The 14,724-nt window shown below is 42.4% G+C and overlaps 2 protein-coding genes across 5 annotated transcripts; both read right to left on the reverse strand.

Moving 5' to 3' along the window:
- Positions 1 to 782: 782 nt before the first annotated feature.
- Positions 783 to 3,234, reverse strand: cdca3 (cell division cycle associated 3). Its single transcript, XM_079275904.1, has 6 exons — positions 3,147 to 3,234; positions 2,551 to 2,692; positions 2,356 to 2,458; positions 1,378 to 2,259; positions 1,234 to 1,301; positions 783 to 1,043 (listed from the first exon to the last, which is right to left on the reverse strand). Exons 2-6 carry the CDS (start codon positions 2,677 to 2,679, stop codon positions 951 to 953), a joined length of 1,275 nt encoding a protein of 424 aa, XP_079132030.1. The 5' UTR covers positions 2,680 to 2,692; positions 3,147 to 3,234; the 3' UTR covers positions 783 to 950.
- A 1,019-nt stretch (positions 3,235 to 4,253) lies between these two features.
- On the reverse strand, positions 4,254 to 13,636 carry pex5 (peroxisomal biogenesis factor 5). Of its 4 annotated transcripts, none has more exons than XM_079275895.1 (16): positions 13,463 to 13,636; positions 11,610 to 11,767; positions 11,443 to 11,481; positions 11,185 to 11,302; positions 10,907 to 11,053; positions 10,086 to 10,170; positions 9,619 to 9,709; positions 9,228 to 9,350; positions 7,610 to 7,693; positions 7,329 to 7,448; positions 6,988 to 7,131; positions 6,746 to 6,816; positions 6,200 to 6,421; positions 5,924 to 6,089; positions 5,663 to 5,820; positions 4,254 to 5,474 (listed from the first exon to the last, which is right to left on the reverse strand). In XM_079275895.1, exons 2-16 carry the CDS (start codon positions 11,721 to 11,723, stop codon positions 5,228 to 5,230), a joined length of 1,929 nt encoding a protein of 642 aa, XP_079132021.1. In that variant the 5' UTR covers positions 11,724 to 11,767; positions 13,463 to 13,636; the 3' UTR covers positions 4,254 to 5,227. The 4 variants fall into 4 exon arrangements, with proteins under 4 accessions (XP_079132021.1, XP_079132022.1, XP_079132020.1 ...); XM_079275896.1 differs by having other exon boundaries at positions 11,610 to 11,760; positions 13,456 to 13,636; XM_079275894.1 differs by having other exon boundaries at positions 13,456 to 13,636.
- Positions 13,637 to 14,724: the final 1,088 nt, after the last annotated feature.

Raw genomic sequence — 14,724 nt, forward strand, 5'->3', positions numbered from 1 at the left:
TGCTTTGGGTAAACTGTTGCACTGACAGATGGGATAATAAAAATGGTTTTCATGGTCCACTAAGCACTTGCAAAAAACAATAACCCCATTTGTCTGAGGACAGGAGGACTATTTGTATGAGTGGTACATGGATGATAACAGCTATTGTGCGCATATGAGCAATACAAAATGAATCGGTATGTGACCGCTTACTTTTTCCTCTGCATGGTACAAGATAAACCTCAAGGAGTTTTTGTACAGACAGAAAACATATATCAGAGTTTTGACTCGAATTTGGACTGCCTCTTTTTCCAACACTGGATACACACTGTGCAAAGTAAAGCAATACTACCTTTGTTAAAGACTGTCCAATAAACATGGGATTCTGCATTACACAAGTCTTAACTGTTGATTTCTGACACGCTGTTCATCAACATGTCCATATTTAAATCCCACTGCATATGGAGTGAGGCATGAAATACTGCATCATTATAGTAATACATAGTGTTTAACCAAAATTGTATTATTGTAATTTACAGGGCTCCTCTAGTGTTTATTACAATCTAATGGTATAAATAACTGTCAAAGCATTCTCCGTATCAAATGCAATCTTTTTCAAATATATTTATAACAAAAATAAAACATTTAGTGTTAAGCTTTTATTCATTTGGGCAAAAATAAAGAATTTTACAGTTTGGTTAAGAAATGTATTCTTTAAAAAAGGAATCAAAATACAAAAAGGAAAGCAAATGATAAACAGCAGAATTTGTTTACAACCAACACAAAGATATAAAGCTGAAGAATGAATGCAAATCATGTTATTTATATTTACAAGAAGACAAAACAGGATAGAAAACTGCAGTAATAAAACGAATATACACCGAACAAAAATCTATTTAAGAAGGCTGTACAGATAAAATCTGGTTTTAAGGGCGATAAAAGCGGTATGATTCTGTACACGCTGCAGTGAATCATCGGTTCTCCTTATCCAGAGACACTGCCAGCACTCTGCGGTCAATCTGTCCGAGTCTCTGCTTATCTGGGGTGGACACCTTCAGCTTCGTCTGGAAAGTGGAGAGGACACGGCACGTTATCTCAGCAACGTTTTAAACTTTCTGTGATGGAATCCAATTCATGGCAAACTAAATTACTCAACTTCACCGTGACAAGTCAATACAAGTTCAAATGAAGTTTCAGTGTATATACGGAGCGCAGACATCACCAGCAGCGAGTGCATGTCTGTAAAAACAATACCTGAGGACGTTGGCCCCGGGGTGAGTTGGTCCCCTTAAGGATCTGCAGTGGGGAGCGACCTTCAGTACCTTGAAAAGAAAGGAAACGTCAGGCAACAACATCTTGTTATCTTATAAAACGAGAAGCCACAAACGTTCTACACACCTTTCTGCGTTAGTTTCCCAGACCGTCGCTTGTTCTCGGTTACTTTCTTCACGGCCATGTGGACAGCAAGAGGAGAGGAGCCTCCCTTTCCACCCTGCACTCTTCTAGCTCTCAGCCCAGTGGTGCCAAAACCTTTTCCCAACCACTGCGGCTTGAACACCACCTGACTGGGGCTCTTTGGGTCAAAGGTGGGGCAGCGGATGCCGGTGCTGAGCGCTGGCTGCTCTGGGCTGGGGACAGTCGGTGGCTCTGGTGCAGAAGGCAAAGAAGATTCTTCAAGAAGCTCTTTGGTTTCTTCAGAAGATGGCTCTGCTTTCTCTGACTGTGCAGGGGACACCTGAGCTGGGGAACCATCTGAATCAGTGGGGAGGGAAGGCTCAACGGGGGTCCCTGGTTCAACAGTGACAGACGGAAGGGCATGCGAATGATCCACAGCATCTCCGAGTGGCTCCACTTCTGCACTAGGCGCTGGGGATGAAATGCTGTCACGGTGCACCTCAGCAAAGATCTGGGATGACGTCGCCCCCTCATGGCAGGTTATCAGGCTCATGCTCAGTCTCTTGTGAAGAGGAGACTCTCTTGCTTCTTCAGCCTCCTCCAGGCTAATGTCCGTCTCAGTTTCTAATTCCACCTCAAACTGGAGTTTCCCACAAAGCACAAAGGGTCGCGAGTCACCCACATTTTTGATAGGGGGCTGCACAGGGGTGTCCAGGGAGGCAAAGCAGTGGGAGGGCTGCGGAGCCAGAAGATGCTCGGTGGAAGCCAGTTCTTCACTCTCCTCCACGGCATCCCTGAAGCATTTCTGAGGAGCTTCAGGGACGTTTTCTTCAGTCTCGTTGAGCAGCAGCATGCCCAGGCGGCGGGCAAAGGACTCAACTGTTGCTGGAGGGGCAAATGCAGGAACATCACGTTACAGGACATGTTGCAGGTGAAAAAAAAGAAAGTCAAACTGAATGCTATTCTTTAAGAAATAGTTACCTCTTATGACTTCTCTGGCAGGGGTGCGGCTAACGCCAACAGTAGGTGAACGGGGATCAGTGAAGGCCAGCGGACACTTGGTTTTGGGAACAAGCCCGTCGACCTTTGGGAGAATATTTAATCTGGTTAATCTGTTTATAAATGCTCGCCCACAAATTACAGTATGTCTGAAAGCAAGTCAGCCAGGTAACCTACCTGAATGGGCGTACGATCCACTGCTGTTGAAGGAGAGCGCGGATCCATCAGATCAGTGACCCGGCAGTTTTTGATTGCTGGTTCTGGTTTTATTGGTGCAGACACCATCTTACTCTCACTGGATCCCATGATGCTATTTTACCTGGATCACAGGTAAATAGAACATAATTAAATACACTTTTAATGTCTGCCAGAGCATGTATCAAAGTAACAACAAATATTGTAACAAAACACAACCGAAGTATAAAACACAGTACATAGTGTAGAATACAGAGGATTATGTAAGAATTAATGCCAAAAAGTGCATTTCCATACAATGAAAAACGTGCCTTACTGACTTTTAACTACGCAATTTCATAAGAGCAGTTAGCGGAAAATGAAAGAAGTAGCTAACATGTGCACGTTAACAGATAGCTGACGTTAGCTTAGCTAAGGTCAGTTAGGATGAGGTTTCCCCGTTTAACGTTAGTGAGCGTTATTTCTTATATTCACATGTAACTGTAACGTTGTGATAGCCCGTTAACCTTACATGGTCATACATTTGATAGAGTGTGGACTAATCAGGTGTACAGTTTAGAAAACATTCTCTGGCTTACCTAACACGAGACGAAGACAGTTGAATGATCAGGCGTGTCGCAGGACTTCTTTTCACTTATTCCACAGTCCACACTGGCGATAAACAGGGGAACACGCGAGACTTTTAAAACATTTAAATGGCGGGTTGCGTACGTGTTATTTTTGAACGAGCCAATCAACGCCGGCGTTCTCTCCGCCTCCTCGACGCTGATTGGCTTAGAGCACGGAGTTCTAGAACTGGGAGTGGTGACTCGCAGATAACACATTTGAAATTTCAAATGAATGCTTTGTTTTTGTCACGAGGGGAGAAAAATGAAAAGTTACGATGGAGCTGAAACGTGCCTCCATATTCAAACTGCCTCGTAAAAAAATGTCGTATTCAATGAAGTGACACTTGTTAGGGAAATCAGGGAGAACAAAGCACAATAACATACCATGAATAGATGTTTCTACATTATTTGCGGAAATGTATTTTGAAAACGATACAATATTACTTTTTACAAAAAACAGAAATTTACCTACATATGAAGGTCGGAGTGTCACTCCCGAATATTCACAGACTTTTCTGTACTGTGTTTAGTTATATCATGGTAATAAATATAACCATTCAAATATATATATATATTATATATAAAAACAGTTTTTTCCAGGTATATTAGCATGGACTACATGATATTGTAAATTACAATATTTTCATCAGTGTGCCATAGGCTCTATCACCATTGTGTTACCAGACATCTATTTCAATGAAAATCTCAGAAGATGCCACTTTAAGGTCTATCATATTTCAGCTCCTAGTTTCATTTTATGACCACTTAAATTCAGAGATTTAGTTTCATTGTATTTGTTATAATTGAACTCTACAAAATATCTGGTGGCATACGCCAGCCTCCATATATAAATTGACATATTAACTTAAAATAATTAATTTAAACAGGTTTATTATCTTTATTCTTAAGTAAATGCTTTACAGCTGTAAGTGAAAAGTCTATTTTCTGATATTAACGTCATTATTATTGTTACTACATAAAATGTTTTATTTTCATTTGTTTTTCAGCTCTCAATACTTTTGTGTCAGCCATTTTGTTAATTTTTTCAGAAATAAAATGACTTCCAGATGATTGGAATCAAAGCTTTATTGCTGAATATTATATTAAACATTGCAGTCAGGATACAACTAGCCTGAACACAATTATAGTGCAACAATTATGTTACAATACACAATATGGCATATGGCATTATTTTACGACGCAAATTGTTCTACAAAGATATGAAAAAGAGCAAGAGAAGGGAGGAGCCCAGAGAAACCATTCTCAATGATAGTACAATTATATGATCTTATTATCAGCGTGATGCACAATTAAATCCCCCCCCGATCCAAAACGCACACATACTTTACACACACACACCTTACCATAACAGTAAGTCCCACTGGTTGTCAGTTCATTATCCTGGTTGATAATTGATGACTAAAAAATTAAATAACTTATTAACAAAAAGAAAGAAAGAAAAGAAAAACAAGCTGCTGTTGCACTTTTGATTAGCGTTTGTACTCTGGAGCGGCCTAATCCTTCTATTGGGAGCACTTTTGATGAAAAGCTGTACTCTTTTCAATATTGTACCTTTAATCTACATAACCGTAGTGAGTATACAGATACAACCTACAACCTGCTGTTGAGAAAGACTGAGAACGTCGAGTGTAATGATAAACTGTCCACATCATTATTAATCATTTACTTTCTTCATTGAGGACAAATTTCATATCAACAACAAAAGTGACATTGAACCCAGTTCTGCAGATCAACAGAGCAAGATGAAATATGAGGACTGTCAAACATGTAAAATACAGCGACGACACCATATTGCTGCTGGCTGGGTCTTCCAGGGAGAGACTAATGCTGCAATGTTTGATAGAAGTCATTCAAGCGCACATAACCACGAGGTGATGTCTCTAGGACGGTGGGTAATTCACAGTGTGTTCCTCGTCCGTTTCTCTGTAACCGTCACCGCTCTGATTCCTCTTCGCTTCATTCAGTCCACCCAGACATTTACCTCCCAGCAAAACACACTCGCACTCGATAAGCCCCCCCCTGGCTGGCCCTCATTCTGTCCCACCGTCCACCTCTCTCTGGGAGAAGTGAGCCAGCAACGTGTCCAAGTCCCGGCAGTCTGCTGCAGCGTACAGAGGGCTCTCTCCCATCATGCTGAGAGCCATGCGCAAGGTGGACCAGATGTTGTCAGACATCATGGTGGCTGCGACTCCTCCAGGTCCCCTCGCTGCTCTCGCTCCGTCCCCGGAGGCCTGGCGCTGTAGAGATAGAGCTTCAAGGAAGTGCTCCACCGCCTCTCTGAGGACGAAGGAGAGAGAAAGCTTATTTAGCTGGGTTAACTTTTATATTTAATTTAAATAAACTAATACTACTTTTCCTAATTACTTTGAGCCCATTATCTACCCTCTGATATATAAATGGGGTGGACAAAATATAAGAAACTCTCAGTTAACGTCAATCTACTAACCGAAGAATGTGTCCCTCACCTGTGTGCCCCTAAATTGACACAGCTGATTCCCAAGTTGTAGCGACTGCGTATGAAACCGGGCTGCAGCTCCAGAGCTCTCCTGTAGGCGGCCACAGCCTCCTCTGAGCGGCTGCCGTTGGCGAGTGTGGCCCCCAACTTATTCCACAGCAGGTAGTCCTGATGGAGACAGAAGACACAAAGAAAAAAAGGGAGCGCTCAGAAACAGAGCATGCAGTGTTAAGACCGACGTTCGTATCTCAGCACTGGCTTCTACACTGACCTGTGGCGTGACGGACAGAGCAGCGCTGAAACAGTCCACCGCCTTGTCGTACTCCCCGCTGAGGTTGAAGAGAACTCCCAGACCACACTGCAGCTGGGGGTCCACCTGGGCGGGGTCGGAGTTGGCTGCTTGCAGGAAGAGGGACTGAACATCTGTAAACAAAGATCTGTGCAGGAAAAACGAAACAAAAAGAAAGAGGCGAAGAGTTAAAAGATGAAGTTCATACAATAAAGGAAAAACACTTCAGAATGACTTCGTAATTAGTGCGATACTCACTCTGGCAGCAGTGAGCCGAACCGCTCTCTCTCCTTCTCCCTTTCTGTGGCACCTTCCTGCTGGTGTTCGCCCTCATTCTGCTCCCACACAGAACGGAATTTTGGGTTGTGCTTTAGCCAATCATGAAGAGTCTCACAGGCCTGCCTGTGCAGCGATTCGTTGGTGAAACTGACAGCCAACGCCATCAGAGCGGTCAGGTTGTCGTTCTTCAGCTCTATACATCTAATGAAAGAATAGTCAGAGAAAGGAACAATGGCATGTTAGAAATGGTCAAATGCTTAATTAATGAGGTCTAATTTTACTGTTAACATTTATGGTTAAAGGGGGAACTGGAAAAGGTGGTGACCACAGACACACGCTATACATATCGATACATACATCTCCTCATTTAGACTTATTGAGAATCATAGCATTCACAGTTTAACAATGTCAGCAAAAAAATAATATACGTGTACAGAAATACAAACGTAACTACCCATCAAACTCAGATGCACTACTTTAATTTGCATCTGAATTGACGAGCATTTTGCAATTCTAAGTTCCAACCTGCGGAGGGCGCTGATGGCGGCAAATTCCTGCTCGTTCTCTGCCTGACAGGTTCCCAGATATTGCCAAGCCTGTAATTTAATGAAAATAAATGTACACACACACCACAGCGTCATTACAACTGCCCTCTGTGGGGCGACAGACGTGAGTTCCATTTCAAGTAAGGAGACTTTTTGGATTGCTTTTCATAAATACGAGGGTGAAATACTGATAAATGAAGCCATAGGCTTATAAAACCTCACCAGCTGGTTATCTGGTTCTTTTTGTACAGCACTTTCAAAGAAGCGTACAGCACCAGGGATGTCCCCCGCCTCCATCCTCTTCACTCCCTCTGACAAAGGGTCAGGGTTGGATAAATAGGGGTTGTCCTCTTCAAACTGATACCCCTGAGACCAACACAACGGAGATATGGAGAAAACACTTCTTCATGAACTGTTCCAACAGAGGATCCTGCAGAATCAAATACATGAAACGCTGCAACGCACTGTACGTCACGTCCTTTTATACAGCCAGTAGAGCTGTATGGGCAAAAATGCTGAAATGCTGAAACCATGAAAACTGTTGTGAGCAGGTCGACAGCTACCTTGTCGTAGGAAGTGCTGAGCAGCTGATCGAAGTCAGACAGCCAGGGGTGGCTCTCTGCGTCCCTCTTAGCCATCTCCTCCCACTCCTGCTGCAGCTTCTCCCAGAAATCCACATCACTCTGACAAAAAAAACAGATGCACATCATTACTTCAGTCTCATCACACATCATCCTGTATTGTAGACAGATTTTACCGTTAAAGGAAAACAGTGGCTTCTCCATTTAATATCCATTATCAGCTTTGTTTTTAGACTTTAAGTTGTCTCTGATTCTTGTCTCACCTCCACTGCAGCTTCAGCGTGTTGGAAATCTGGTCCCGATGTGGCAAACTCATCAACCCAGGCTTCAGCCGAGTCCTGTGACACCTGAAGAACAATGAGGAGCAATGACAGTGGTTGACCTGAGTCAGCACGGGCTGCCTATGAAAATTGTTATTAGAGCAGAGGACGGGGACATTAAAACAGTAAAAACATAAGAGGGAAGTGAATGGAAAGGAGATGAAAGAAGAAACAACACAGAAAAGGCTATTTTTCTCTCATGCCTTTCTAACAATTACTCCTACTGAACCTCTGGTTTATTAATCAGATAGAAAAATGACTCTACAGCAACACAATAATGAAATGCTGCGTGTATCTTACCGTTTATGTGGAGGACAAAACTCTACAACACTAGTAGCAAAACTTATCTGACTGCATTAACTGCACGACCACAGAGGTCCTACCTGCCTGATGACCGTGGCCCACTGCTCTGCTTGTTTAGCTTTAACTTTGTCAAGCTTCTCATTCCTCTCAGGGGCTTCCAGGGGAAGACTCCCTCCCCCCGTCTCCATCAGGAACTATGGCATGAGGCGAGGAGGGGTGGCGGTGGGGAATGGAGAACGGGGCAATGTTTTGAGGAGGAGGAGGAGGTGAGCGATTGGTGAGGAGGGTTTGTATTTGGAGAGGTGGGCAGAGTAGGATTCATTTAAGTAGGAGGAATGGATGAATGGCGGTTGTTAATTGATTAATGAAGGGAATGGCAAGCCAAGAGTTCAAAGGCAGGTCAAAAAATGGGAAAAGTACATGTCAGAGTTAGAGGGTAATTAAGTACAATGGAGCCATGGTGATTAGATATTCATCAAGAACAGCACTGAGAGCTACACATGCACAGTTCAATATGGATGCCATCTTCAGCCAGGATAAGAAAAAAAACAATAAGTTTGGAATGATAAAAATAAAAGGTAAGAAATGTTCTTACTATTTCATAGAAAACAATAATTTACTGTCAAAATTATGAAATACATTATGAAATACAAAGTGTATACAAAAATGTAATATTTACACCAACTATCTTAAAACTTGACTATTTCATAGAAAATATGTAAAACTCTTAGAAATGATAAGATTATTAGTAAAACACTAGATTTACTAAATCAAAAGTATTAAACAAATTATTTATTGGTAAGAAAAACAACTTTTTGTTTCTTTTCTTGGCGGAAATAGAGTTTTGTGATTACAGGGGAAAATCTAGTAAAAATCCGAAATCTGGCCTGAACTGTATGCAGAACAAGTAACTACTCACAACCTCACTAAAATCAATAATTGAAGTAAAACTGAATCAAGGTGGAATAACCAGAGCTTGATTGTACACAAGACGTAATGCAGACGAAGAGAAGCAGGTCGTCGTAAGAGTCCTCTCATTGCTGAACAAATTCCATCTGCAACGCTGTGCAGCGTGGAGCTTCATGTTTCAATGTAGCGGCTGCTTTTGGTTACATTCGTGGAAAATGTTACTCTGCATCAGCTACTGGGCTGACGAGTCACAAGACATCGTCTATACTGTGCAATAGCGAACCACTGTGCCTCCCCAAAGTGTTCCCAGTGGCAACCGACCCCCTCCTCAGTGGGCAGCGACTCGTACCTGGTTGACGTTGGAGGCCCAGTTCTGAGCCTCCTCGGCCTGAGCTTTATCTTTCAGCCGTTTGTCTGTCCTGCTCTCCACTGTCACACTGCCCTCGCCAATCTGCCTAATGAATCGCAGGAACTACACAACGGAAAACAAACACACATGAGAACAAAAAAGGCATTTTACCATTACCATTCGGTCAGATATATACCAATATACTGCTTGTTCCTTTCCAAACCAACAACTTTCTATCCAAACTAAAGCAATGACCTCATCAGTGTTACCAATGCACTGTGCTCCAGAGAAACTTCTCTCCAAAAAGTGTCAAAGAGAAAGCGAAAGGATATGGTGATAGAGGATAAATGATCCAATGGATGAGTGACATGGACGTGAACACACTGCTCACCTCAGTGTTTTGTAACTTGGGGTCGTCAACCTTTGAGACGAGCTCATTGGCTGTCTGCTTCAGCTCCTCCCCTGGTTGATACTCCTTCGTCCTATCACATTAACAAGCAAACGTTAACGTCATACTGGAAGGAGTTGCACGATTAGAAGGAAGCGGTCTATTTCATTCAGCATATGAAGGCTGGAACAACTCAATTCAGGCTGAAGGCTGTACAGGTCAGTGCACTGTGTCGATGATTAGACAAGGACGGACTTAACAAAGTTAAAAATCAGATTTAATTTAAAGTCAACACACACATCCACCCAACAAGTAGACAAAAAACATGATGAAGGTTCATATTATCCTTTGTCCACCTGTGCTCCCATTATCATAGAGTCTGGCCTTCGCTCAACGTTGATGAAAGTCTGCCTGAAGCCTTTTTTTCAACAGTAAACTTTCAACTCTCTCTATCTGTGTCCTGTTCTAACCATTCCTTCTCCTGGTCTCCCAGGTCTCCCAGCCACAGCTTCTCCTCTGACTGTTCCAGGTACTCCTCCGCCCAGCGTCCGGGATCTGGAGCAGAGCAGTGAGAAAAGGAGGAAAAACACAGCGGATAGGCACATTATTAAAAAGAAGTACACACAATGCAAAAATTAAAGGATTTATCAAAGCCAAGTTTGCTCTGATGTCAGTAAAGATTGATGACATCTGACAGACATCTGATGATGACTGCATAAAAATAGAGTGCTCATTACGTTTAGTTCACACGACACAACTTTGGCCCTTATTTTCCTGACTCCTGACTGAGCTCCTGGACAAAATCCCCAGATCAGAGGCAAATCTGCGTTGTTTGGCGCTCACAGACGCATTCCAGATATCTAGCATGCTAAATATCTGGATCTGTCGGGGAGTGCAAGACACGGGTTGATGGGAAAACCTGGCAGAGGCGTCGCCTCGCCTGTAGCCCACGTGTGTGCGATACATAATACGTAACACAGTGACTGATCTACATGGAGGGAAATAGTTAGGTTTGTAAACAAGGCTATCATGAGAACATGCGTGCCAACGACAACATCATCAAGCATGATTACGCTATGCCTGTGTCATTTCTGGCATGTGATTTAGAGATCTCACTTCCAGATAAAGGCTCTTGTAGAGTGTGAGCCTCTGCCGCCGTCAGTGTGTGAACGGTACAGCGATTTGACGACTTTAAAGTCGTGTAGTGTGAAGTTGGCTTCTTTAGGCAAAGTGTGTGTCCAGAGTGAAACACAGGAGCGCCAAAAAAGAAACGATAACAAAGTCAAACTACCTGCCGCCTCAGCAATAAATTCTTTCGTCCAATCAGCATCTGCTGCATCACCAAGAGCGCTGATCCCCGGAGCAGAGGCAGAGTCAGGACCGGAGAGGAACTCGGCCGTCCAATCACCAGAGAGGGCCAAAGCCGCCACATCTGGAGCTATGACATGGAAAATATGTGGTGCTTAAAATGTTGAAAAGCGTTTGTGCACAGACTTAGGCCCAAGCCAGACAAACACCTAAAACTGCGATGCAAAATACATGAGAAAGACTAATAATAATCAAGTGCACCTCTCTGTGGAGCTTGTCTGTAGCTCTGCTGGTCAATCTGCTGCATTTCCTCCAACAGCTGACCCATGTCAAATGTGTGTGGGGGTCGGGGGGGCGCCTGAAGGAACTCATTCACCAGCTGCAGCAAAAATAAAAACATGATATTACTGTACTAAGAAGTTGCACCCAGTATACAGAGTTGCACACCTGAGAGACTTGAATTAAAACATCATACAGAATGATAGTCAACACAATATGTAAAGGAACATAAGCGCTGACCTCTTCTTCAGTTGCAATTTCGATGGGAGAGGGGGCAATCTGAGGAAACGAGAAGGAAGCAACGAGGTAAGAGAACAACTCGTGTCATTTCAGGAGAACATTGAAACTATTTAGCTGATAAATTCAGCTCTTTGAACCATTAACGGTTGTGTGTGCAAATCACTCACTGTGGGTGTTGAGCGGTGCCGCCATGCCCCCCCTTCCTTGGTCATGTGACTGGTCAACTTCATGAGGGGATTGGCCCCCCCACACTCTGCCTCCACCAACTCCCGCATCGCCATGGCAACACAAGGACGAGGCAAACCCAAATCAGACCACCTGAGAACTGACGAGAAATGAATGGATGAATTACTGCGTTTGGACAATCTGCACAAAATTCAGCAAAGTTAATGGAATCATTCAGTCAAAGCGAATCACCTTCTGCCGACTCCACATTTTTAAAATGTCCAACGTGTCCACGCAGCGCAGCACAGTCACATAACCAAACTCAAGCTCCATCTGCTGTTGTCTGTGTAATTTCCTGGCTTAGGGTGAACCATTAATAATGTGGACACGATGGCCCGGAAGGCACAGCCAGTCACTGCATATTTCACTCAGCTGGTCGAGGATTTAAGCTTGTAACTGCATGCAATGTAGTCCTTGCAACAACAAAAATGCTTTTATCGCCCTATTGTTATAACCAACATCAGAAATTATTATTACTATCATACAGGGCTGAGTATTGGACCAAAATACTTTGTTGGTACCGAGCAAAGAAATACACGAGCACCAAATATCAAAAACTGTCCAGTACTGAAAGTTGCTATCAAATTCTGTTCTTGTTTATTTCTTTTTAATATAAATACAAAAAGTCCCAGTGTTGGCATGGTTCTGGTGCAAAAACATTTACTCTACAAATATGACTTGAAATTAAGAATTTCTACCTGTTTATATTCCCAAGTAAGGCACTGATCGAATTCGTTTGAAGTTTTGGTATCTGTACGCCAATTTATAAGATAACCAGACCTGGTGTCGAGTAATCAATAGGATATTGATATTAGGTGATAGCTAGATGATCACTAACCTGATCCTCAAAAAGCAAAACAATAACAAAGATGTTTAAGACAATGATTCAGTCTCAATCTGCAAACCCTGAGAATAAGATGTGGTCCAAGAGGAAAGCTTGCTGCTCATCTCACTGACCTACATCCAGGATGAACAGCTGACAAACTCAACTTCTCAATCCCCCCTGAAGGGACATGTAATGGTTACACTTTCCATAATGAAGTGTCAGGAATAGAAATTTAATTTCCCCATCTTCTCCACTCTAGTCTACTCTATTCCACTGTAGCGATGTTCACTTAAAAACATGACAGAACATATTAGAGAGTCCACTCTACAGGTGGACTATCACTCTTATAGTCTCTCTGGGCTGTAGATTTAAGAGCAATTTATTCCTACTGATTCAAAGAGCCGCTGTACTGTATGATAATTAGGGCCAAAGTAAGAGGACTAGACACCGATATTAATACACACGCACTGTCACAGACAGGACACTTGATCACCTTACCGTTTAATAAGCCTACTGGGTGCATTAACCGTGGAAGGTGTGTGTTGTTGTCGTCCCTGCACATTCACACATCTTCCACTTTTATTGTGTAAATAACTTCAGTTACAGTAAAATATTCCCCTGTGGACCACTGAAATCAAGCCACTGCGAGCAATTAGTTGATTTGAAGTGTCAACCTGCTGTCACGTGTCAAACCAGGTAACTGATTTGGAGCAGTGTGCACGCTGAAGGCATTGTTTTTGCACCGATGCTAACTGTGGCTTCAGTCACAAACAGCAACATTAGCTCAGTCAATGTTACTCAGAGTATCTCTTCTAATACAAGACGATTTAAAAGCACTAACGGTCCGTTTCTCTCAACAGTAGCTAGCGTTAGCCCAATGAGCTAGCTACTGGAGGGCCAGTGCGGAGATTGTATGCAGCCAGAGAGGCACGAAGAGATGGGTAGCATGATGTTCATCTCACCGCCGACCTGCTGCTGCTGCTGTAGCCGAACCGACAGTCCCTCCTCTCCGGTCCGTCCTCTCCAACCGTAACACAGCAAAAAGTTGCCGCAGTGTGAAACCTCCCCCGGTAAACCGTCTGAAACCAGCCGCTGTGTGTTGTTAGCGCGTCTCCTTTATTTACCTTCCTCCTCCATGACCCACAAAACCCTTCACTGATCGCAAGGATTGTCTCGTAACGTTACGTTGGTTTCGTATTCTCTAACGGTTTTTACGTAAGAAGATGTCAGGGCTTGAGAAAAAAATAGTACGTAACGTAGAAGGTTTTACGTAAAGTACATGTTGCGCAGGAGATCAGAGTCCGTCAAATTAGGAGTGTGGGTTCAAAAACACCTTTGTCCTACTTTTCAAGTGTGGAAGTACCACGAGAAGTACTCTTTGACAGTGTTTTATTTATTAGATGCACTGTCTGGGAGGAATATAATTAGATATAGTTTCCTAAGTTGCCTAAGTACAATTTTGACGCAGCCTCAAAAAGCTATAACAAGTTTTTACAGGTTAAAAATGTTGCCCAAAACCATATTATCTTATAAAATATAATGCAATGTTACAAAGCTGCCCAAAAAGTTGTTGAAATTAGCTTCACATCGAACAGCTGCAACATTATAATACTACACTTACAAATATATGCATCAACAATCAGATGTAGTAATATTAATCTTGACTAATTTGCATAATGAGCACTTGTACTTTTGATACTTGAAGTATATACTGCTGCTATTTGTATTTAATTTAATGACGTACATTTTGTGAACGCAGTAGTTTTAATTGTAAAGGAGTATTTTTTATAATGTGGTCAATACTGTCAGCCTACTTGTACTTAAGGATCTGAATACTACTTCAAACACTGATTATTGTAATATGAGATTATTGTTAAACTGGTGGAGGTGGAGTTTGTTTTAACGACCTAATTTACTGTTGATTAGTGAAATCAAAAACGGTGCTTTAGATTTTATTAGAATGTTATGTTTTGTACATCAAACTGTAAAGTAACTGAGTAAATTTGAGATTTTGTTATTTTAGGCTGCCTTGAAACATCTGGCCGGGGACAGCAGATGGAAATTTGCCTCTCTGGCTAACTCTGGCTCACTTACAGTGTAACTGTTGATTAGTGTGCATTGTCCCTGAAAAATAAATAAAAATAAAAAATCCAGCTGTAGGATAAATGTTGTGCAGTAAAATGTATATTTCCTACTGAAATGTAAGTAGATGTGTAAAGTAGCATAAAAAG

The sequence above is a fragment of the Melanostigma gelatinosum genome (assembly GCF_949748355.1).
Source record: "Melanostigma gelatinosum genome assembly, chromosome: 9".
NCBI lineage: Eukaryota > Metazoa > Chordata > Actinopteri > Perciformes > Zoarcidae > Melanostigma > Melanostigma gelatinosum.